Source organism: Suricata suricatta, chromosome 10 (assembly GCF_006229205.1).
Source record: "Suricata suricatta isolate VVHF042 chromosome 10, meerkat_22Aug2017_6uvM2_HiC, whole genome shotgun sequence".
In the NCBI taxonomy this organism is placed as follows: Eukaryota; Metazoa; Chordata; class Mammalia; order Carnivora; family Herpestidae; genus Suricata; species Suricata suricatta.
The window spans coordinates 80,243,805-80,267,032 of NC_043709.1; the positions used below are offsets into that span (position 1 = coordinate 80,243,805).

The following is a 23,228-nucleotide window of genomic DNA, read 5'->3' on the forward strand; positions in this document are numbered from 1 at the left end:
GCTGAGAGAACTGGACAGCAACATGGAGAAGAATGAAACTAAACCACTTTCTTACACCATACACAAAAAATGAACTCAAAATTGATGAGAGATCTAAATGTGAGACAGGAAACCATCAAAACCCTAGAGGAGAAAGCAGGCAGCTTCTTTGACCCCAGCTGCAGCGATTTCTTGCTTGACATACCACCAAAGGCAAGGGAATCAAAAGCAAAAATGAACTATTGGGACCCCATCAAGATAAAAAAAAAAAAAACTTCTGCACTGCAAAGGAATCAATCAACAGAACTAAAAGGCAAATGACAGAATGGGAAAAGATATCTGCAAATGACATACCGGATAAAGGGTTAGTATCCAAAAATCTATAAAGAACTTACCAAACAACATCCAAAAACAGGTAATCCAGTGAAGAAATGGACAAAGACATGAATAGACACTTTTCCAAAGACAACATTCAGATGGCCAATAGACACATGAAATGATACTCAACATCACTCATCATCAGGGAAATACATATCAAAATCACACTGAGATACCACCTAACACCTGTGAGAGCTCCTAAAATGAACAACTCAGGAAACAACAGATGCTGGCAAGGATATGGAGAAACGAGAACCCTCTTGCACTGTTGGTGGGAATGCAAACTGATGCAGCCACTCTGAAAAGAGGGTGGAGGTTCCTCAAAAAATTAAAAATAGAACCACTTTATAAACCAGCAGTAGTACTACTACTAGGAATTTATCCAAAGGATACAGGAGTGCTGATCTAAAGGGGCACATGTACCTGTTTACAGCGGCACTTTCAACAATAGCCAAATTATGGAAAGAGCCTAAATGCTCACCAACTGATGAGTGGATAAAGAAGATGTGGTTTATATATACAATGGAATACTACTTGGAAATGAGAAAGAATAAAATCATGCCATTTGCAGCAATGTGGATGGAACTGGAAAGTATTATGCTGAGTAAAATAAGTCATAGAAAGAAAGATATCATATGTTTTTACTGATATGTGGATCTTGAGAAATTTAACCAAAGACTATGGGGGAAGAGAAGGGAAAACAGTTACAAATAGAGAGAAAGGATGCAAACCATAAAAGACTTTTAAATACAGAGAACAAACCGAGGGTTGATGGCAGGGTGGGGAGAGGGAAAAATCTGTAAGTGATGAACCACAGGAATCTACCCAAAAAACCAAGAGCACACTTTACACACTGTATGTTAGCCAATTTGACAATAAATTATATTTAAAAAGAAAAGATGCTTGATATGATTTCAATCTTCTTAAATTTATTGAGATTTGTTTTGTGGCCTAACGTGATCTGTCCTGGAGAATATCCCATGTGCATTTGAAAAGAATATGCATTCTGCTGTTTTTGGGTAGAGTGTTCTGTTATTATCCATTAAATCCATCTGGTCTAATGGGTGGTTCAAAGCCACAGTTTCCTTACTGATTTTCTGTCTGGGTGCTCTACCCACTGCTATAAATGACGTATTATAGTCTCCTACTATTACTGTGTTACTATCAATTTCTCCCTTTTTGTCTGTTAATATTTGCTTTTGGTTTGAACTCTTTTATCATTACATAATGCCTTTCTTTATGTCTTTCTTTATCTCTTATTACAATCTTTATTTTAAACTAAATTTTGTGTGACATAAGTATTGATACTGTGGCCTTTTTCTTTTTCACCTCCATTTGTATGGAATACCTCTTCCCATCCCTTTACTTTCAGTCTGTATCTTTTGATATTAATTTTTCTCTTACCGACAGTATATAGATGGGCCTTTTTAAACAAACCCATTTGTCACCCTATGTTTTCTGATTGGAGCATTTAGTCCATTTACATTAAAAATAATTATTGATCAGTATATACTCATTGCCTTTTGTTAACTGTTTTCTGGTTGTTTTTGTAGTTCTCTGTTCCTTTCTTCCTCTCTTGTTGCCTTTCCTTTCTTTAGTGTTTTGTGTGAAGTTTTTCTTTATTTTTTGCATATTTACTATGGATTTTTGATTTGTGGTTGCCATGGGGTTCATATATAACATCCTTACAATTTTTTAAATGAATTTGACAAGAATTTAAATTTGAACACATTCTAAAACACTCAATTTTTACTCCCCTATCCACATTTTATGTATATCATATTTTACTTTTTATTTTGTGTACTCACTAATTTTTGTAGACATAACTGATTTTTACTATTTTTGTGTTTTAACTTCCAAATTGGCTTCATATGTGGTGGATCTATTTTTACCAGTAAAATCTTTTCCTTTTATTTCATAATTTTCTCATTTCTAGTCATGGTCTTTTCTTTCCAGTTAAAGAATTCCTTTTAACATTTCTTGTTAAGGCCAGTTTAATGGTGATAAGTTCCTTTAACTTTTGTTTGGGAAACTGTATCTTTCAGTTTGAATGATAACCTTGTTGGGTTGTAGGTTTTTCTTTTTAGTACTTTGAAAATATCATGCCACTCCCTTTTGGCCTACAAAGTTTCTGCTGAAAAATCAGCTAACAGCCTTATGGGGTTTCCTTTATATGTGTTTGCTTTTCTCTTGCTGCTTTTAATATTCTCTTATCTTTAGTTTTTGCCATTTTAATTATTATGTGTTTTGGGGTGGACTTCCTTGAATTTGTGTTTTTTGGGGCTCTCTGTGTTCCTGGATTTGGATGTCTGTTTCCTCCCCTAGATTAAGGAAGTTTTCAGCTATTATTTCCTCAAATAAGTTTTCTGTTCTCTTCTGCATCTTATTCTTTTGGGACCCTTATAATATGAATGTTATTATGCTTGATGACATTTTTGAGTTCCCTTAACCTCTTCTTATCTTTTACTATTCTTTTTGTTGTTCAGGTTGGTTGCCTTCCATTACCCTGTCTTCCAAATTGTTGGTTCATTCTTCTCTATCCTCTAATCTGCTGTTTCCCTCCAGTGTATTTTTCATTTTAATTCTTCAACTGCAATTGGTTATTTTTTAAGATTTCCTCTATCTTTGTTGAAGTTCTCATTGAGTTCACTCACTATTAACTCAAACCTGTGAGTATCTTTATAATCACTATTTAGAATTCTTTATCAGGTTTTTAAAAGGAAAATTACTAAATAAGTTGGTTGCAAAGAATATGAGAAAAACTTAAATGCCTTAATTTTCCCTTCTTTAATAGTTAAACTTAAGTCCACAAATATAATTAGGCCCAAATGCAAGAAAACTTCATTGAGTGTGAAAGCTTAGGATTTTTAGCATTATTTTAACATATGTGTGTGTACACAGTAGTTAAGGAAAAATCAAAAGATATCAGTATTAAAAGAAAGTCTTGGGGTGTCTGGGTGGCTCAGTCAGTTGAGTGTCCAACTTCAGCTCTGGTCATGTTCTCATTGTTTATGCGTTCGAGCCCCGTATCAGGCTTGCTGTTGTCGGCGCAGAGCCCGCCTCAGATCCTCTGTCCCCATCTTTCTGCATCTTCCCTGCTCCCATTCTCTTTCAAAAATAAATAAACATATAAAAAAAGTATCTTTGCACAGGGCATTGACAACTTCTAACAGTGTATCTGCCACAATTGTCTCTATAAAATGCTAAGGTATCCTGGTACAGGGTGACTTTTCTCAATCCTAAATGAAACTGCAATGTTTCCAGTATAAATTACCATGACACAAAGTAAATTTCTGATCAGCTGCTCGAAGACAAAGAGGTGCTGAGCACCTGGCATGGTGCTGGATACAACTTCTTTTAATACATGTTTGCTAAACGACTGACTTAAGATGCAGATATAAGCTGTAACTCATATTACCAACTTTTCTGATGTAAGTGCTTGTGCCTTCATCATGTTCCAAAAACGTTAAGGCAACTAAAAAACATGTACAGAATATCATAAAGATAAACTGAGACTAAATAAGAAGAAAAGTTGCAACTATGTAGGTGAATAAGATGTACTTGACAACATCTTCATTGTATAGTATAGTAAGATTTTAAAAAGCACACATTATCTTGCTATTAAAAAACCATGTTATTTGTTGCATTTTTAAATTTTTTACTTTTATTTTCATTTTCTAAAGAGTAGTATCTTTTTTTAAATATTTATTTTGAAAGAGAGAGAGCACAAGTGAGGGAGGGGCAGAGAAAGAGGGAGAGAAAGAATACCAAGCAGGCTTAGTACTGTCAGCATGGAGGCTGATGTGGAGCTTGAACCCACAAACTGTGAGATCATGACCTGAGCCAAAGTCGGCTGCTTAAACAACTGAGCCACCAAGGTGCCCCTTATTTTTTAAAAATGTTAATTACTGAGAGAGAGAGAAAGAGAGAGAGAGAGCATGCATGCACATGTGTGTGAGCCAGAGAGGGACAGGGAGAGAAGGTGAGAGAGAATCCCAAAGGGACTCCACACTGTTAGTGTTGAGCCTGATGCGGGGCTCAATCTCATGAACTGTGAGATCATGACCTGAGCAGAAATCAAGAGTCAAACAGTTAACTGACTGAGCCACCCCACACACCTCAAGAGAGAGCACACAAGTTGAGAACAGGGGCAGGAGAGACAGAGAGAGAGGGAGGGAGAATCTTAAGCAGGCTCCATGCTCAGCATGGAGACTGATACAGGTCAGGGCTCTATCCCATGACCCTGGATCGTGACCTGAGCCAAAATCAAGAGTTGGATGCTCAATTGACTGAGCCACTCAGGTACTGCAACATTTTTCTTTTCAAAAACTAGAAAAAAACGATAAATGGGATTTTTTTCCTAACGAGGGGTCTGGGAACTAGGAAATCTATGTTTTGGTCAAGAATACATCTTTAGTTCCAGAAATCATTGTTTAGGATAAACAAGAGGGGAGAAGACAATGCATATTCTAGACTCAAGATCAGAAAAATCTGGGCGGATCCAGAAAACAAGTGTCTTTACAGATTTACTTAAACATGGAGAACTGTAATAAGTAAAAGTGTGCCCTCAAGTTGTATTATGGAACCAAATAAACAAAAAACTAGAAATCTATATTTAATACAAAAACCCCAAACAACAGGAAGGATAAACCACTTTGTCTCAGACTCCCAGAGAGTTCACTTACCTATCGCTTGAGCTAGGGCTATTACAACCTCCTGGCAAGTTGTAACTTCGGTGACCCCACAAACAATCCTCTGAACTCCATCCACCCATACTTTAAGTTCCATGTTGCACCAGCCAGTCACCCAAGGGCCCTGAGACTGGTCATCAAGGTGTCAGGTCATGTCGCTGGCTACGGAAATGTGAGGAAGGCAGAGTCTTGTGTGGTCAGCTAAAAAGAGTAAAAAAACATTTTTAATAAAATGAGTCTTAAAATTTCTTCTTTTAAGTATTATGCAAATAAATTTTAGTGTCTCATAATCCTACTACCATTAATGACCAAATACTTATGTATTTCACAGAAATGAATTCAGCAGCATGAATACAATTATAGCCCCTATTCATGACATTATTTCATATTACTACAATTTTCATAATTATAATTTTATTAATTAATTTTGAAAGAGATAGGGAGAGTGCGAGTGAGTGCACAAGCAGGGAGGGGCAGAGAGAGGGAAAAAGAATCCCAAGAATGCTTCCTGCTGTCAGTGCAGAGCCTGACATGGAGCTCGTTCCCATGAACTAAGATCATGATCAAAGCCCAGATCATGAGTTGGATGCTCAACTGCTTGAGCCATCCACATGCCCCATATAATTATAATTTTAATCACAAAGTAACTCTTTATTGGGAAAAGAAATGCTACTTACTTGACCAAGCCCTAGTGCTCAACACAGAAGCGATTTCTTAAAAACAGATAAGCTATTTTTAAAAAATATCTCATTAGGATCATTTCTGAGGTTAAAGATGTTTGTCATTTTTTGGAATAATAACTGAACCAGCTTTTACAGCCTTGCCAGCATTTGTAAATCCATCTTTAAAACTCCACTGCATTCTTTTCTTTCAGGTGACCCTCGCCTCCCTCTCTTCCCACAAGGACTGAGAGAGTGTTGTTTTCACCACAGAAACGCCAACACCAACCACAGTATAAAGCATAGGTGTGCAGAAAACATTAGTTGATGGAAATTAATTCCTTTACTTAAGGCTGGCAACTTCCCCATGTATGAGGTGCTTGGCCTTTTCTCATCTATTTACTTGGGGTTTGATAATATTCTTAGTTACAGGAGTTACTCTATGTAAACCTCAACTTTTGTTGTACTTGATGTGTTTCCCCATTGTTTTGTTTAGCTGCATTATTTATATGCCATGCAGAAATTTTCACAATCTACAATCAAACCAAATGCCTTGATTTCGTATATTGATTAGAATGTTATTAGCTTACTAAAAATTAATTGCACACAACTTTTCCTGTACATTTTTAAAACCTCAGCTCTTCCTGTGTTAAATCTTTAATCAATCTATGATTTGTCCATTCTCCTATGATCTTCCTGGTTTTTTTGTTGGTGTCTTTGAAAAGAATGTTAAAGTTTATGAGATGTAATAAGCATTGATTTAATTAATCAAACAGCATTTAAATTTATTTGAAGGTTGACAATGGAACTGGTGTTTCAGCATTAATGACTTATTCAAAAGCTTATTTAAAAAACATTAAAAAAACTTTTGTAATAAAACAGCATTCATTACAAACAGTAACATAGTACTTGTGCATTTTCTTAAAGGACCTAAGGTAGTTCTAGGCCACCTGGGTAGACGAGTCAGAACATATGTGAGTGAAGGCAAATAAACCTATTTGCTTTCTCCAGGAAAGGTGCAAAAATACTTCTTGTCATCCTGAAAACAAGGGAAAGGGCTGACAGTTCCCAGCGTGTTACTTCAGCTCCCTCTGCCTACAGTACCAAGGTGGTTTCATCAACTCCCTATACTCCAGAAAAAGGGCTATTGCCTGACCAGCTAATTGCCATAACTGTGTTCTTTAGTTATGAAATCTCATGAAATGCTAAAGTTTCGGGGGTGGGGGGAGGAGGACTCCAAAGCCAGAGAAATATAAGAAATCCTACAAACAAAGCTAAACAATTTCCTTTACAGTTAGACTACTCTCAGCATTTGATAGGCTGGTGTACACTCAAAATTTCAAATGAGAATTCCAAATATGCTACTGTCCCCAATCCATTTAAAGAACATTTAATGAAAGGAAAAATAATTCTGACTTTAAAAGAAGATATTTTTCCTTCTCTGCCAGATGCTCTGCTTACTAAAAATAGAATATGCATTATTCTTTCTTGGAATATAATTAAAATTAAAAAATTGGCCCAACATTAATATATTATATTAAATTAATATATATAAATTCATTAAATAAAAAACTCAGCTGAATTAAAAAAACCAAAATTGAATTAAAATCTATTTAATACCAAGTCCATTATTTTTCATTAAAAGATCTTAAACTTGGGAAACCTTGCAAGAAGACAGCCAATCTCATTAAAAGTCTCCTCCCCCAAAAGAAACCTGTCATTTAAAATATCTCATTAAAATAATGAGGTTCATTTCTAATTTCTATAAAGATTTTAGTACACTAGCACAAATTTTCCTATCTTTAATTACCAGTACCTCAAACTTTTAATCATTAAGAGAATACAAATGAACAAAGGACACATGTACATCTATTAAATATTACAGAGTATAGTAACATTGTGGGAAAACATAGAACATAAATAATACTGCTTAGTTGATATAAACTTGCAGGGTATTTATCCTCTTGATCAGAGACTTACTACCATGGCTCATCTCAGAGAAGACCAGCATCTGTGTTTAACCACTAATATTCTCTTTCAAACTTAAATCCTTAAGGAGGGTAAAAAAGAGATGTCTTAATAGATCACGTGGTCTAAAAATTTATTTCTAACAGGGCCACTGTTTTTAGAATATGGCTCTGTCAAGTTTGGGGCTGTACTAACAATTATCCCTGCTTCTCTAAAAATCATGGTGCTATTCATGGAAGTCATTTGAAGTATCTGTCCCTCTTTAAGCCCCTAGGGACTCCCTTCCAGGAGCTGCAACCTTGTTTTATCTTCCAGAGTCCAATTCCCATGGCTCTATTCCCAGTTCTAGAACTAGACTAGAGGGAAAATTAAAGTCCTACACTGTAGGTGAGTGTGGTAGATTGGTCATCATTGGAACTGAGGACTTGAGAAGCTAAAGGGCTTTGGCATCTCAGTTGGAATTTGGAATACATTTTTCCATGGAAACAATGATGTAGATAGAAGTAAGGTTCTACTGCAAAGATATTCTTATATTATAGTTCAGTTTTGGTTTCCATTATAAGGTTTCTATATATTCAAACCATTATTTTCATTGTATAATGAAGAACTAGGTTTGTTCAGTAGGAAGCTACTGGGAACAAGTCTTCTTTAGTTAAAAATCATTTACTGTCTGGAAAGCCTACTGGAATTAAGCTTGTGGAGACATATTCCTCTAAGACCAGTGCTTTAATAAAGCAATTTCAGTCAATCCTCATTATTTGTAGGTTCTTTATTTGTTAATTTACCCACTCACTAAAATTTATTTGTAACCCCCAAATCAATATTTATGTTTTCAAAGTCATTCAGAGACATATACACAGCAGTGGAAAATTTGAGTTGCCTGACTTGCACATTCCCAGCTGAGGTTGTAGAGAGACCATACTCTGCCTTCTGGTTTCAGCTTTCATAATGTCAACAAGTTTTCTTTCAGTGTATTTAGTGCCATGTTTTGGCATTTTTATTGTCTTTGTTGGTGATTTCACTTTTGTAAATGGCTCCCAAACACAGTGCGGACACTATCTAGTGTTCTTAAATGCAAGAAGGCTGTGAAGTGACTGACAGAGAAAATCTGTGTTATTAGCTAGGTTTTTTTCAGGTGTGAGTCATAGTGCTATTGGCTGTGAGCTCAATGATATCGATGAATCAATAATAAATATCAAGTAAGTGTCTTTCAAGAGAAAAATATACTAAACAAGGTGAGGTCTTGATCAGCCAATGAAACTGTTGTGACCAAAGGTTCTCACAAATAAGAATTGACTATATATTTTAAAATGATATAACTTCCTTGTGATGGCTGCTATTAAGGTACTGAGCAAATTTCATTACTCCCTGGACACCAAACACAAGCATACAGGCAGCTTATTACCAATTTTAACATTTCTTTCATGTCCAGTTTTGTTCAAGATCTGTGGTTATTGCCTATTATAGCTTTCTTACAGAAACAGCACAGAGATAAAATGAGTTATAATAAAATGTTTACAATAAAATTACCTATTTTAATTAAATAAAATACTGATGCCACTAGTTCTTTTGGCACAATACAGAAAGAGATTCTGCACAATGAACATGGTATATTCTGAATAGTGCTTATTAGAGTCAATAAGATATCCAAATTCTCTTTTGTATAGAAAACTAGTGAAAAATAAAAACTAAAGAGACTTTAGATTACTTTATTCTAAAACTAATTTGATGTGGGAATTATGAAGTATGTAGAACAATTGCTACAAACTAAAAAAAAGGATTAACTTTTTAATGCTCAAATAGTTACTGAGGTAAGGAAACAAAATGGGTCCATGTTGCCTGTGGGTGATGGGAAAAGAAGAGAAGTTAAAAAAAAAAAAAGAAAGAAAACCTGGAGGACATGACAGGATGAAGCACAATATGGGAGGAGAAGAAGAGAGGGAGTGAAAACATATTAGGAAGGAAGAAGGTGGGTAAGAAAACAGATTTTGGTAAGTCCAGGTAACAGGTTCTGGAAAACTGGGTCAGATGCCAGTCATAGGTTACTTGACCCTGAACTGCAGTGTTCAGGTGATGCATGTTTATAACTCTCTGGTTCTGCATTTTTGGAAACCCAGTTAAATGTTCAGTTGCTTTTAGAAAACCCATTATTTTGCTGTAATACAGTTCCGGAAATGGTGTCACAGAGAGTAGGTTGTCATAAAATGTAGTGGGCATGAAGGAAGATGACCTTAGTGATATCAATAAGATCTTCCTCAAAAGAAATACTGCTCAGTCCAACAATTTTGGGAAACATTTCAGAACACATTGCCTCTGGGAGACAGTATCTTGCTGCAGAGAGATATCCCACAGCAGAGAAACTGGTTAAACTTTGTTAAACTAGTACTCAGTGACTTACATGGAGCATGACTGAGTGGAAAAGAGGTATAATGCCTATAAAATATGCCACTGAACTACAGGATACAAAATTACCAACTTTTGAAGATATGCTATATATAAAATGATATTTCTGCTAGCCCTTTAATGTATTTTGAAACACCCAGAAGTGATGGATATACTATTTAAAGTTGTAATTGTAGGAATAATATAGAATAAATAAGAAAATTAAATAGCTTTTCTCTTTCTCTTATATGAAAAGTCTTAATTGCCATGATTAAGGCATCTCTTCTAAAGACAGGTTTTAAAATTTTCTTTTTAGAAGACTAAGGCATAGGATTTTTTTCTTTGATATTATATCTTTAAAAATTCACAGTGATAGCAATATTTGCATATTAATTATTAAATCCAGCAAACCCATGCTCTTCCTTCTACTATTCGTTATCCTCAGGTCACATCATTTAAACAGATGCAGTGATCTGACATTTCCCAGGTTTAACGTGTTCACACGACCGTTCTGGAACTACGGCAAGGAATGGTCTGAGCACCTGCCATCTGCTAAGCACAATGTACCATTTCTCATTTATTCCTCATGATACAAGTCAGTGAGTTAGGAGGTATCATTAGTCTCATTTTAAAGATGAAAAAAGTGAATCTTAGTTTAAATAACTCTCCCAAGGTCACAAACCTAGGAATTTAGGGGCATATATTCAAAATTGAGATGAATAAGAAAACTAAAAGCATGAATAAGGCATGCTTCTCTAAAAGGATTCAATGTATTCAAATACATGTTTTTTAACTGTCCTAAGTTACACTAAGAAATCTCAACTATCATCCCTTAGAGATTTATTTTTAAGCAAGGATCAGACAACATGTGCATTCTAGGAGAAAGAGTAAACCAACTAAATCATGTTAAGAAACTACAGTTTTAAATCTGAGAACCTATGATAAATAAATACACAAGTCAGCAAAATGAGTGTCTCACATGATCAGGTTCATCTTCAGCACTAACAAGTTATTTCTTCAGTTTTTGAAAATTACATCCAGATTTACTTTTACAGAGTCCAAACTAAATATGTCTGCATATTTGTGATTATTTTTAACTCTTGCTTTAAATACAAAGCAAAGTTTCAGAAATTTTTGGCATTTTTTTTTAAGTTCACACCATTAAAAACTACTTTTTGGAAAAAGTCTTTTACCCCCCAAGATAACACTGATTAGTGGAAACAGCATGCACCAAGGTCCAAATCATGAGTCAATTACTTACTGTGTGACTTAAGTCAAGATGTGTAACTTTTCAAGAGGCATTTGTGAGAAATGACATGTCTCTTTAAAATGGACTTAGTGGAGGGCTTGGCACAAAGTGTGAATACAATAAAAGTTAGTTCTGTACATGGCAATAAATATAACTTTCAGAAGTTAGAAACTTTTTTACTATGTTGTAATTTTATAATATGATTTTATATTTATAAATATAAAAGCAAAGTTTCAGAAATACTATTATTTCAGTAAGAGCATCTAAAAATAAAGACATTTTAGGTTATTATACCATATACCTAAGAGCAGCCAATATTCTCAAAGTTTTAAATGGAGATTAGAAATGATAATTGGGATTAGCATCCATGTTAGGAAATTTCAACTGGATCTGGTATAAGTATGACACAAATCAAGTTAATGTTATTGGAACAAATATCGATTCTGCTCTCAAGAATTACATTTTCTTAAAAAATATACATCTAGTAACTTAGGTTTTTATTTAGTATCAAATTTAGTGGTATAAAAACCATTACCTTCAGTAGAGTTTCCTATTCCAAACCTACCTTGGAAAGCTTATCGGCAATTATATTTTTCTAAATCACATATAATGTTAAAAACTGATAATCTATGACTTTGGTATCTCCCATACTCAGAGATGTTAACCAAATGTTCATAAAACAGTATCAAGAAACTTTTGGGGGTACAATACTTCACCAAATTTATTTCTGAACTAATAATTTGGGTAAACTTTGATCTGTTAAAGAAGCTCTAAGCAGGAACACAGGATTTCTGTGTAAGAATTGTAAGTTTGAGAGGAAGCAAAATCTTTACAATTGCTCATTTTAGAAAATAAAGAGATTGTGTTTATAGTAACTAAGGTTAGTCACAAAAGCAGGCTCTGCTTTAGAATAATTCCTTCTACCAGTCTAATATACTGACACTACCAGAAAGTTATTTCTTGCCTATTCCCCTCAAATGGTTACCATTTCTAAAATCATTCTAATATCTCATGAAACACAAGGCCATGTTTATCAGACTGAATTCTTCTTTGATGTCTGATTGACAGAACACTACTAAATCAAGTGTTTTGCTTGAGAATATAACTTGGAACATCATACCCTGAAAAGGATCACAAGAGAAGAGTCCAGGGAGCTATGGTGGTGGTAGGAGACAATGGTCACTTGGTAGATATGTAAGAATATCATAAAAGTGATGGAGATGAACCTAGATCAACACACAGAATCAATCAAAGTCAAATCCTCCAGTGGGCTATGTACCGTCACTGTAAGCCAATTCCTGGTTGTCACAGTCTCTCTATAGTGGTAGTATCCCTGAGTGAACTTTAATTGGAATGTCACTATTCCACAAAAGTGCCACTAAAATCTCAGCACGTGCTCCTTCTTTTTCCTTTCTTTCTGCCATTCTACCTTTGTCATATTCTTCTTCCCAAATCACAAGATAGCCAACAATACCCCCAAATACCTTTGGCTCTACTTGGTAAAACTTGTAACAAAGAAGCTGTAGATTCCATGCACTAGAGAAATCAGAGAGGGATGAGCACATGATGGTATTTTCTTTTATTTCACAGGGTTCACTGAAACCAAATGGATGATATCTTGTCTTTCAGACCTAGCAACTCATTGGCCATTAACTAGTGTAATAATTTATCTGAACACAGAAGGCTGAGGCCTGGCCAAGTCACATCATTTGATCAAGATCACATGGACAGATGTTAGCCAATATTTGGAATAATATTAGACTGTCTGAAAACTGAAATTAAATATATTTACATATATTGAAATAAATTAAGTGCCTAGTATAGCAGATGTTGAAGGACTTTCTCGTATAAAAAACTCTAGTTAAAACAGAACAGGGGCACCTGGGTTGCTCAGTCAGTTAAGCATCTGATTCATGGTTTTGGTTCAGGTCAAAATCTCATGGTTTGGGAGTTTGGGCTCCACATTGGGTTCTGCACTGACAGCATGGAGCCTGTTTGGGATCCTTTCTCTCCCTCCCTCTACCCCTCCCCTTGTCATCCTCTCTCACTCTCAAAATAAATATATACACTCAAAAAATGATTATAAAAAATAGACAATAAAATGAGGGTTACCATATAAGAACAGAGGTATGAAAATAATATGTGTTGTCTGTTCTTGCTAATTTTGTTAAATGTTTATGGAAGGTAGAACAGTAGAGGGTCTTACAACTTGGTTTTACTGGGACAAAATCTCCTAAGAAATATAAAAATAATATATCATTGGGTTCCATTTTTTGCTGCAGTATAATAAAAAAGGAACATAAAAAGCCATCTGTTTTGCAATTATATCTTCTGTTAGGGTCCCAGTCTACTTTGAGGCCCTTTAGGGGTACCTGAAGGCATGTGTGCAGTGCCAAGACTTGTGATGGCTTAATTCGTGTTAGAGCTTTCAGCCTGGGATGAGGGATCATACTCTCAAAGTCTTAATGTACTCTGGCAATTAAATTGTGATTTTTACTATGTGCTATTTCATAACTCTCATTCATAGTCATTAGAAAATGTTGTAGGGAGCAAGGCTATAATGTATTTCTAAAATTACTGAAGGAAAAGGAGAGCTAAAAAGTAGGAGGAGGACCCTAAAGCTTGCTTGTTCCCTCGAACTCAGCTAGATAAATTCTAAATACCCAAGAAATTGATCTGAGGACTGACAAAACTGCACAACTAGAGCGACAGAGAAGAGGGGAATCATAGAAGGCAGGAGGTACAGAGATATGAGTTGGGAGTGAAGCAGATCATGGGTGCTGCAGAAGGGAGGGATCCCTGGTCATGGAGAAAGGTGAAAGAGAGAGAGAGGAGTGCACAGGGGATTGCATAAGGAGAATGTTTCCCCAAAGCCACTGACTGGGAAAATGGGAGGGGCTGATTTTCCTAAGTTTTTACAACCAAAGACTGGAGTTTCAGAGGTCCATGGTGTGGCAGGTGTGGAACCCAGTGGATGCTGCAAGGCTCTTGTGGAGAATGAGGGCAGATAGTCGAGGGGCAGATGGCAGTGCAGTCTGAGGATCTCCTGGGACACATTGGTAGAGACAGTTCTCCCTTCTTGGAGCACATCTGAGAGAGGTGGCATTACCTCTATGGGCACAAAGGAGCTGGCAGGAACCATTTCTCTCCCCCAGCCCTCAGCATAAACTAACTTCAGCAATCAGCACAGTGCCAACAATGGCGGTGTAAACTACCAACACCAGGTCCTCCTCCACCCCCACACTCTGCAGGGACTGCTTTGCTCAGGCAAGTGGGTCTGAGACCCAGTGCAGCATGTCTCTCCCACAGAAGACCAGCAACAGGCCTCCCCCTCCAACCCCTTCCACACACCAAGTCTACTGACCATAGAGTTCTGCAAAGTTTCAACTCTAGTATAAAATGGCATCAGGTCTCTTTTAACAAGCAGACCAGAGTACACCTAGTTAAAGCTCGCCACACTCTGGACAACACTGAAACACTCCCCAGTGCAGATAAGGAGAAACTATGCAGAGGACTGACCTGAGGGAAACAGCAGCCAAAACACAGCAGCAGAGTGCACATAGCATACACTAGAGATACTTCCTACAGCACCAGGCCCTTGACAGTATGTGACCTCTTCTTTATAAAGCCATTACTCTCAGGAGCAGGAAACATAACAAGCTTCCCTAAGACACAGAAGAAGAAGACAGAGACTTAGACAAAATGCCAAGATGGAGGAATTTATCTCCCAAAAAAGAAAAAGAAAATGTCACAGGCAGGGGTCTAATTGAAACACATAAAAGTAATATGCTTGATCCAGAATGTAAAGCAATAATCATAAGCATACTAGCTGTGCTTGAGAAAAACACAGAAGAATCCAGAGAGTCCCTTACCACAGAGATAAAAGACTTAAAAAACTAGTCAGGCCAAAAAAAAAAAAAAAAAAAAAAAAAAAAAAAAAAAAAAAAAAAAAGTGCTACAACTGAGATGTGAAACCAATTGGATGTAATGACCACAAGGATGGAAGAAGCAGAGGAATGAATACGTGACATAGAAGATAAAATTATGGAAAATAATGATGCTGAAAAAAAGAAGAAACATACTGGATCCCAAATGCAGACTTACAGAACTGACTCCATAAACATTCATATGATAGAAGTCCCAGAAGAAGAGAGGCAAAAAGGGGCAGAGATTCATTTAAGCAAATTACAGCTGAAAACTTCCCTAACCTGAGGAAGGAAACAGACATCCAAATCCAGGAGGCACAGAGAACTCCTAAGAAAATCAACAAAAGCAGGCCAACACCTAGACATACCTTAGTAAAATTTGCAAAATACAGAAAAAAAAAATCCTAAAAGCAGCAAGAAATACATAACTTACAAGGGAAGACAAATAAGGTTAGCTTGGCAAGTCAAAAGGGAGCTTAATTCAATTATGCTGAATGGGAAAAATATGTAGTCAAGAATACTCTTTCCAGCAAGGCTGTCATTTCAGGGTAGTAAAAGAAATGAAAAGAGTTTCCCAAATAAAAAAATTACTGAGAACATTTTAAATGTAGATGTAAGTGCAAACAGATTTGTGATATTTCTCCTTCAGCAAATGCACTTTGGTACCTCCACTGTAAACCAGCCCTTCATATGAAAATATGTCTTTGTTATAACACAAGAATAATAATAAACAGCTACCTGAGTTCTTACTTTGTGATATAGATAAAAAGTCAACTGTTATATTTAATCCTTTTAATACCCATCTATATCTCTATATGACATGAATTATTATGATAAAAATGAGGAAATGGAGGTATAGAGAAATTAGGACCTTGCCCAGAGTTACCAATCAGTAAGTGGCAGATCCTATCTGATAGTGCTTGTAACTACTAAAAAGTTACTTATATTTATAAAATAAAGTTATTACTAAAGTTTTCCAGGACTCTGTAATCACCAGTCCTGGCTCAGGAGAGAAAGTAATCAAGTTGATGTGACCATGGGACATATAAATTCCAATACGATGAAGGTGAGTGATATATTTAGCCTAGTCATTGCCATAGAGCTGAGAAGAAGCAAGGAACTAAGGTTCAATAATAATCATACACAGTAAGGAATACATGACCCCTGAGCTTCTTGCCAGAAACTGTTCCTCCCACACCTCCCTTGTCTCAGTGAAGCAGAGACAGAACTTGGGTCGAAACCCAAATGTTATTAGACCTCCAAAGTCTAGATCCTTTCCACTACAACAAACTGTCTGCAAGGCAAAATCATTTTTCTTCTCCATATCTGAATAGATACTGGCTACTTCAATAGTGATTTTTATCCATTTGAGTGACAGCAAATTATGCTATGACCTTATAGTCATTATGCAGGTATAATAAACCTATTTCCTGCATTTAGTATTTATGACATTCTGTGATAAAACCCATTTTTTACTTAATAGGGGATAAATATAAATTTATTTTTTATTCATGACGCCAAGATCACCAGACTTTTCTTTTGTATTTTCATAAATACTGAGCCCATCAATTCCAACAAGTAAGCCTATTTTTATAGTTATATGAGAGAGGTATAAACTTTTCAACAGAACATTGTTTTGACTTACAGTTACAATGGTACTTCAAATAGCCAAACTTTATAAATCAAAATATGTACCTGTGAAGGTACAGGAAATTAGTATTTCTAAGCTAACTTAGAATGTAAACATTTGAAAGCCAAAATAAAAGAATTTGGGAGGCAATACTAATGAAATAAATATATAAAATTAAAGAAAATTTGAGTGCCTGACTCCTGGGTCAGTGTAGTTGCTGGACTATAAAATATATATTAACTTCAATTTTAAGATTTAATTAACAAAGTATTTAAAGTGGAACAGTTCAAATATTTTCTGAAACTTCATTACTATACTTACTCAGTTGGTAAAGTACTAAATGCTTTAAGACTATAGAAGCTAGAAATTATATTTGGCAAACTAAACATGCATGATCCCTAAGAATCTTTGTTAAAGTGGACTATTTAAGTTCAAGAAAAAATTTTAAAGTATGAACAGGGGAGTCTGAATGGCTCAGCTGGTTAAGCCCGTGACTCTTGATTTTAGCTCAGGTCATAATCTCACAGTTCATGTGTTTAAGCTCCACATCTCTCTCTCTCTCTATTCCTCCTGTGCTCTCTCTCTCAAAATAAATAAACTTTACATATAAAAAATATAAACAATATGAAAAGGCAGTTTTCCCACAATCTTTAAGAGTAAAGAAGAGGAGCACTTGGGTGGCTCAGCTGGTTGAACACCAGCTGACTCGATTTCAGCTCAGGTCATGATCTCACAATCATGAGATCCAGCCCATGGCAGGCTCTGTGCTATCAGGGCCTGCTTGGATTCTCTCTCTCCCTCTCACTCTGTTCCTATCTGACTCATGCATGCACATGTGAACATACTCTGTCTCAAAAAAAAAAAGGGATAAGAAAAAAAGAAAAAAGAGTCAAGAAGAATTTTGCTTATTCTATTTACTTCCTGAGGAAAATCTAATTAAATAATTAAATCCCTACATGATATGCAAAAATAGGTGCACCTTTTTGTGATATTTTAGTAATAGGCATTTATTAAGTAATAGATACTTTCTTTTGTAGCAAAATTTTAATACAGAGGTTAATTATTCACTGTACACATACTGCTATTATTCCAAAGTGCCATACTTTATTCCTTATATTATCTTTAGTTTCTATTCTCTTTAAAGAGGTATTATATGCTCCTCTGCATTCGGTTGGGGAAGTTTTGGACTTCAAATAATCTATGAAGTATTGCATTGTTTGGGGGCATTCAGTATTATTGGAGAAGACAGATGCTAAGTTTGAGATGTGTGCTATGACATTTTGGGGCAAACATCATGGTATTTATTGTAAATAAGATTAGTGATGTTGACTAGTGTGGTATTCTACTTGACAATATTCTATTTAAAGAACTGGGCTCAGCCCTAGTCCCTGTCCTTTACTAGTGGTACCAGATGAAGGTGGGTGTGATCTGTCAGTCAGTAGACAGATTGAGGAAAGCTATACACCTAGCCTAGAGCACATGAATAAATATAAATGGCTCAAATGTAAGGCAAAGCAACTAAAGCAATTAACTGTTAAAAAAAATCCCAAAACACTTTCCAAATTAAACTTAGTTTTTATGTTTAAATAAATTTATTTACATTCACTAGTACATCTGATTTCTACAATGTGTTTACATTTCATCAACTCCTGTATTTTCAGAGTAAAAAGAAAAGCTCAAGCTCTGCTAATCCAGCAGTTACCTTGGCAAATTCGCTTGTAGAACTATCACCCAATGGAATAAAATGGGTCAAAAAATATGGCCAAGGATTACTCCAGTGATAGCTAAAACCTACCCCCTGCCTCAACGAGTTGCAAAGTGGGGGCAAAGTAGCAGTGCGGTAATATGTCACTATTTAGATCGAAAGGGGCTTTCCAGGGAATGGGACTGGAACAGCACACGTACTTAGCCACTGAGAAAAGTGGATTTTTAAAGAAACAGTTTAACTGAAATGTAACATACTACAGGAAAATTCAGAAATTTTAAGTTAGATGTATTTTCACAAAGCAAACATAACTGTCTAATAACTTCCTAAGACCAAGAAGAACCCCTCTCATCCCTTCCCTGAAAGGCTAAAATTATTTTGGCCTCTAGCATCACAGACTAGTTTCACCTGGGTTTGAATTTTGTATAAACAGACTACATCCCGTGAAGTGGTGTCTGGTTTCTTCGGTGTACCAGTATGCTTACTGGGCTCCATCCGTGCTGCTGTGCACAGCACTGATTCATTCTTTCTCACTGCAGTAGAGATTTCCATTGTAGAAATAAATCACAGTTTAGTCCTCTGTCAAGGGATTGAGAGACTTTGGGCTTGTTTTCAGTGGCTGTTACAAATAGAGCTGCTCTGAACACTTCCGGCTTGGAGCGGAGCTGCTGTATTCCGTGACTGCCTGCCAGTTGATTCCTCTGCCTTCCCATCTTACCTCTTCCCTTGCATATCCATCTTATACATTACTGCTGGAGAAAATCTTTCTTAAGCAGAAATTTGACTCCACATTCCGCTCAGAATCTTCCAAAGGCTCTAGACTGTGTTCGAATCCAAGAAATCCGAAAAATCCATAAAATCCAAACTCCTCCCCAGGTCACTGATGTACTACTTCCTCATCCTCTTACAGTTCCCCAGTTGTTGTCTACCAGATGCTGAGACATTTTGGTTCTTTGAATATATCACTCCCTCAAGCATCTCTGCGCAGCATATGCTCTTCTTCCTTCTTGGAAAATGCTTTTGACGCTAGTACATCTTTCTCTAAGTCTCTTGGCTCCTCTTCTGTCTGATCTGAAGGTGGCCACTCTCTGTGCTTCTAATAAGCATTATGTTTTTGCTTCATCGTGGCAACTCTCAGAGTGCCTATCTGCTTAACTCTTCTGATTCCTGTACTACCTCTTGAGTTCTTCAGCACAGTGGCTGATATGTAGTGGGTGCACCATATGTGTTTGCGGAGTAACTCAGGAGCTAATTGTACAGGACAGAAACTGACAGTTTACATTTAACTGGGGGAACTAAAGCATAGTACTAATGAGAAAGTGTCAGTGTGAATCCAGAGGTGACAAAATCATCATTGAGGTCTTTTAAGCTCAGGAAAGCCCTGACTTAAACTCTTGGAATAAATGGTAAATCTTACCATTAATGATGCTGCTATGAATATTACCCTACATTATAAAATTCCTAAATAGGAGCGCTTAGGTGGCTCAGTCGGTTGAGCATTCAACTTCAGCTCAGGTCGAGAGGTGGAGTCCCACACCAGGCTCTGTGCCTACAGCTTGGAGCCTGGAGCCTGCTTCAGATTCTGTCTCTCTCTCTCTGCCCCTCCCCCACTCACACTGTTTCTGAAAAATGAATAAACGTCAAAAAAATAAAAAGAATTCCTAAATATTGTATACCTCAAGGTAATATCTATAAAAGGAACACTACTATTTTAATCTACAATTTGTGGTTTCCAAGTAATCTTAAATATTTAATTGAAATAATTTTATGGCTATTAATTTTTAAATGGTCAGTGAAAGGAAGTGTGCAAGTAAAAGAGCAGATAGAAAAATAACTGCAAAAAGAATGCCTAATGTTTAGAAACAGAAAAAATACCAGTGTAGTATAAAATTCTGCTGACAGGACTCTTTCTCAACCCCTTATCACTTTAAGCAAAACTTTTCCCTCCCTAAAAACAAATTAATCAAAATAGGCCAAAAGTCTCCACTTAAAAAGAAAGACATGCTCCACCTTACACACCCAGAGGATTTTAATAGAAAGAATGTAAGGAATTTAATGAAATCAAAACAAAGGAATTGATAAAGTAAACAGTACAGACTTCTCAAGCCATTTTCAGATTCTGGTTTACAAATTACCTATCTAAATAACTTCACAATTATGAAGACAAATAGACCCATAGATAGACTCGTGATTAATATTCTTTTCCATTTCAAAGCTTGGAAATACACAGAGTGAACACAATGTAGGGTATTTTCAAACTGTTCCTTCAAATATGTTGTTTTCTCTGTAAACAAGTTCTTAAATTGCTATGTTTAGCTCATTTAGGTGGGGTAAAGATAAACTAACCTTTTGTGTAACTATATTATTTCATAAGACAATTAAACATGTACCTCATTTTATTTTTAAAACTAGACCCAAAAAGTTCCATAAATTTACAGTAACTAGCAATTCATATTCTCAATATTGTTTTGCCATAACAAAAAGTTATTTAGTTTCAGATATTTTAACTTGTAAGAGCAATATTTCTGTAGAGCTGTTCAGCAAAACTAGAAATCTGCATCTGGAACAACATTATAGTATCAGAGAGGTGACACAAAGCTGTAAAACACACTCAGGTTGGACTCTATGCCCTTAAATAGTATCTCCTTAGCATTAACATACAAATTTATATCAGGCTGTCCTGTGCTTCCATTGTAAGACTAATCTAGATATGCACATTAGTATTTTAATGTATCTATCTATGTATATATGTGTGTATACATATTTATACACATATACATGCATTCTATCTAATTTTTAACTGTATGTATATATATTTAAAAATTAAAAAAAATTTTTTTTAATTTATTTTTGAGACAGCCCAAGCAGGGGAGGGTCGGAGAGAGAGGGAAGTACAAATCTGAAGCAGCTCCAGGCTCTGAGCTAACTGTCAGCACAGAGCCCAATGCAGGGCTTGAAGCCATGAACCGTGAGATCATGACCTGAGCCCAAGTCGGACACTCAACCGACTGAGCCCCCCAGGCGCCCTTATTTTAAATTTTTTAACATTTATTTTTGAGACAGGAGGACAAGCGTACACAAGCACAAGTAGGGGAGGGGGAGAGAGAGGGAGACAGAGGATCTGAAGCAAGTTCCGCTCTGTCAGAGGAGAGCCTGATGTGGGGTCTGAACTCATGAACCATGAGATCATGACCTGAGCTGAAATCAAGAGTCAGCTGCTTAACTGACTGAGCCACATAGGTGCTCCTCCTTAACTATATTTTAAACCAGAAATCAGAATTCCTTTCCTTTATAATGGCTAATGTTGTGAACAATGTGCAGGCTCATTATATTAATAACAAGTGTTTAAGTTCTATAGCCATCCAATGTTAAAGCCAGGAGATCGATGCATTGCTGATTGCCTAAATTTCCACAAATCCATAATGATATTAATCCAACTGAGTTCCCAGAGAAGTAAAAGAGTATAGACTTCTGAGGAACAAACTAAACAATGAAATACTCTAAAAGCTGTACATATGAAAACAAATGTACGAAATGACAAAAAAAAAACCCCTCATGACCTGTGTTTTAATGTGATCGTAAGCAACATATTCAGGGGAAAATACAGATTAAATGAATTATTAAATATTATACTATGAAGAAAATCAGAGACTAAAATCTACATATAAAATATTAATATATTAAATTCATATTAGTTCTATATAAATATATTCTGTGCTCAGAAAACAATAAAAAGTCTCAGTCTAATAAAGAGGCACCAGTTACCTTCCTAATAAAATGGGAATCAAGGATTCAAGGCCTAACATATTTACTATTTAAAAGCTAGTAGATTTAATGTATAAAACCTGCAAAGGTGGGGGGAAGGGCAGAGACAGGGAACAGAGAAGGGCATTCAGGAGGTTTCAGCACAGTAGCATGGGACAGAAGTTAGGTATCTATCTATAGCTAGTTAACTAAAACATTAATAGAAGTTTAACTTGAACTTTTGGAAACTTTTTAAATGAAATCTTTACATTTTTAAAACTCAAATCCAAGGAACCAATTATTTGTGCCTAGCTACTGAATCAGAAATCCTATGTTAAGTAGATAAGATAATTTCCTTTTTTAAGAATCAAGAACATGGGATGCCTGGGTGGCTTAGTCAGTTAGGTGTCTGACTTTGGCTCAGGTCAATGTCTGGTGGTTCGTGGGTTTGAGCCCCGCATCCAACTCTGTGCTGACAGCTAGCTCAGAGCCTGGAGCCTGTCTTCAGATTCTGTGTCTCCCTTTCTCTCTGACCCTCCCTTGCTCGTGTTGTCTCTCTCTGTCTCTCAAAAATAAATAAAAGAATATTAAAAAAAATCAAGAACACTAATATATTTAAAGTTATGATTAAACAACAACTATAAAAGCAAAATGATTGGTATTATTACCAAAATCACGGCAAAAAGCCATTCTTCAAATGAATCAAATACTCAAATTTGTGGAGAGGATGATCAAAGTCAAGAAAATGAAATAAGATTTAATTTTAAATACATGATATGTTGACAAGTGCTAGATAATTTATGAAGTTAGGCAAGAAGTTATCATTTTATACTCTATAAAATCTATATTCTCTAATTATAGCTCTATAATTTATAATTTAAAATACTATCATTTTATAATATTCCCCTTCTCACTAC

General features: G+C 35.9%; 1 protein-coding gene across 3 annotated transcripts in view; it reads right to left on the minus strand.

Moving 5' to 3' along the window:
• Positions 1-23,228, minus strand: part of RASSF8 (Ras association domain family member 8) — a 124,128-nt gene that overhangs the window by 19,843 nt on the left and 81,057 nt on the right. For 2 of the 3 annotated variants that reach the window (XM_029954165.1, XM_029954166.1), the window contains one exon: positions 5,043-5,249. In XM_029954165.1, the coding sequence (XP_029810025.1) occupies positions 5,043-5,145 (103 nt within the window). In that variant the 5' untranslated portion in view covers positions 5,146-5,249. Of the gene's footprint in view, positions 1-5,042; positions 5,250-8,055; positions 8,077-23,228 lie in introns of those variants that run through there. The other variant, XM_029954167.1, reaches the window with a different exon arrangement.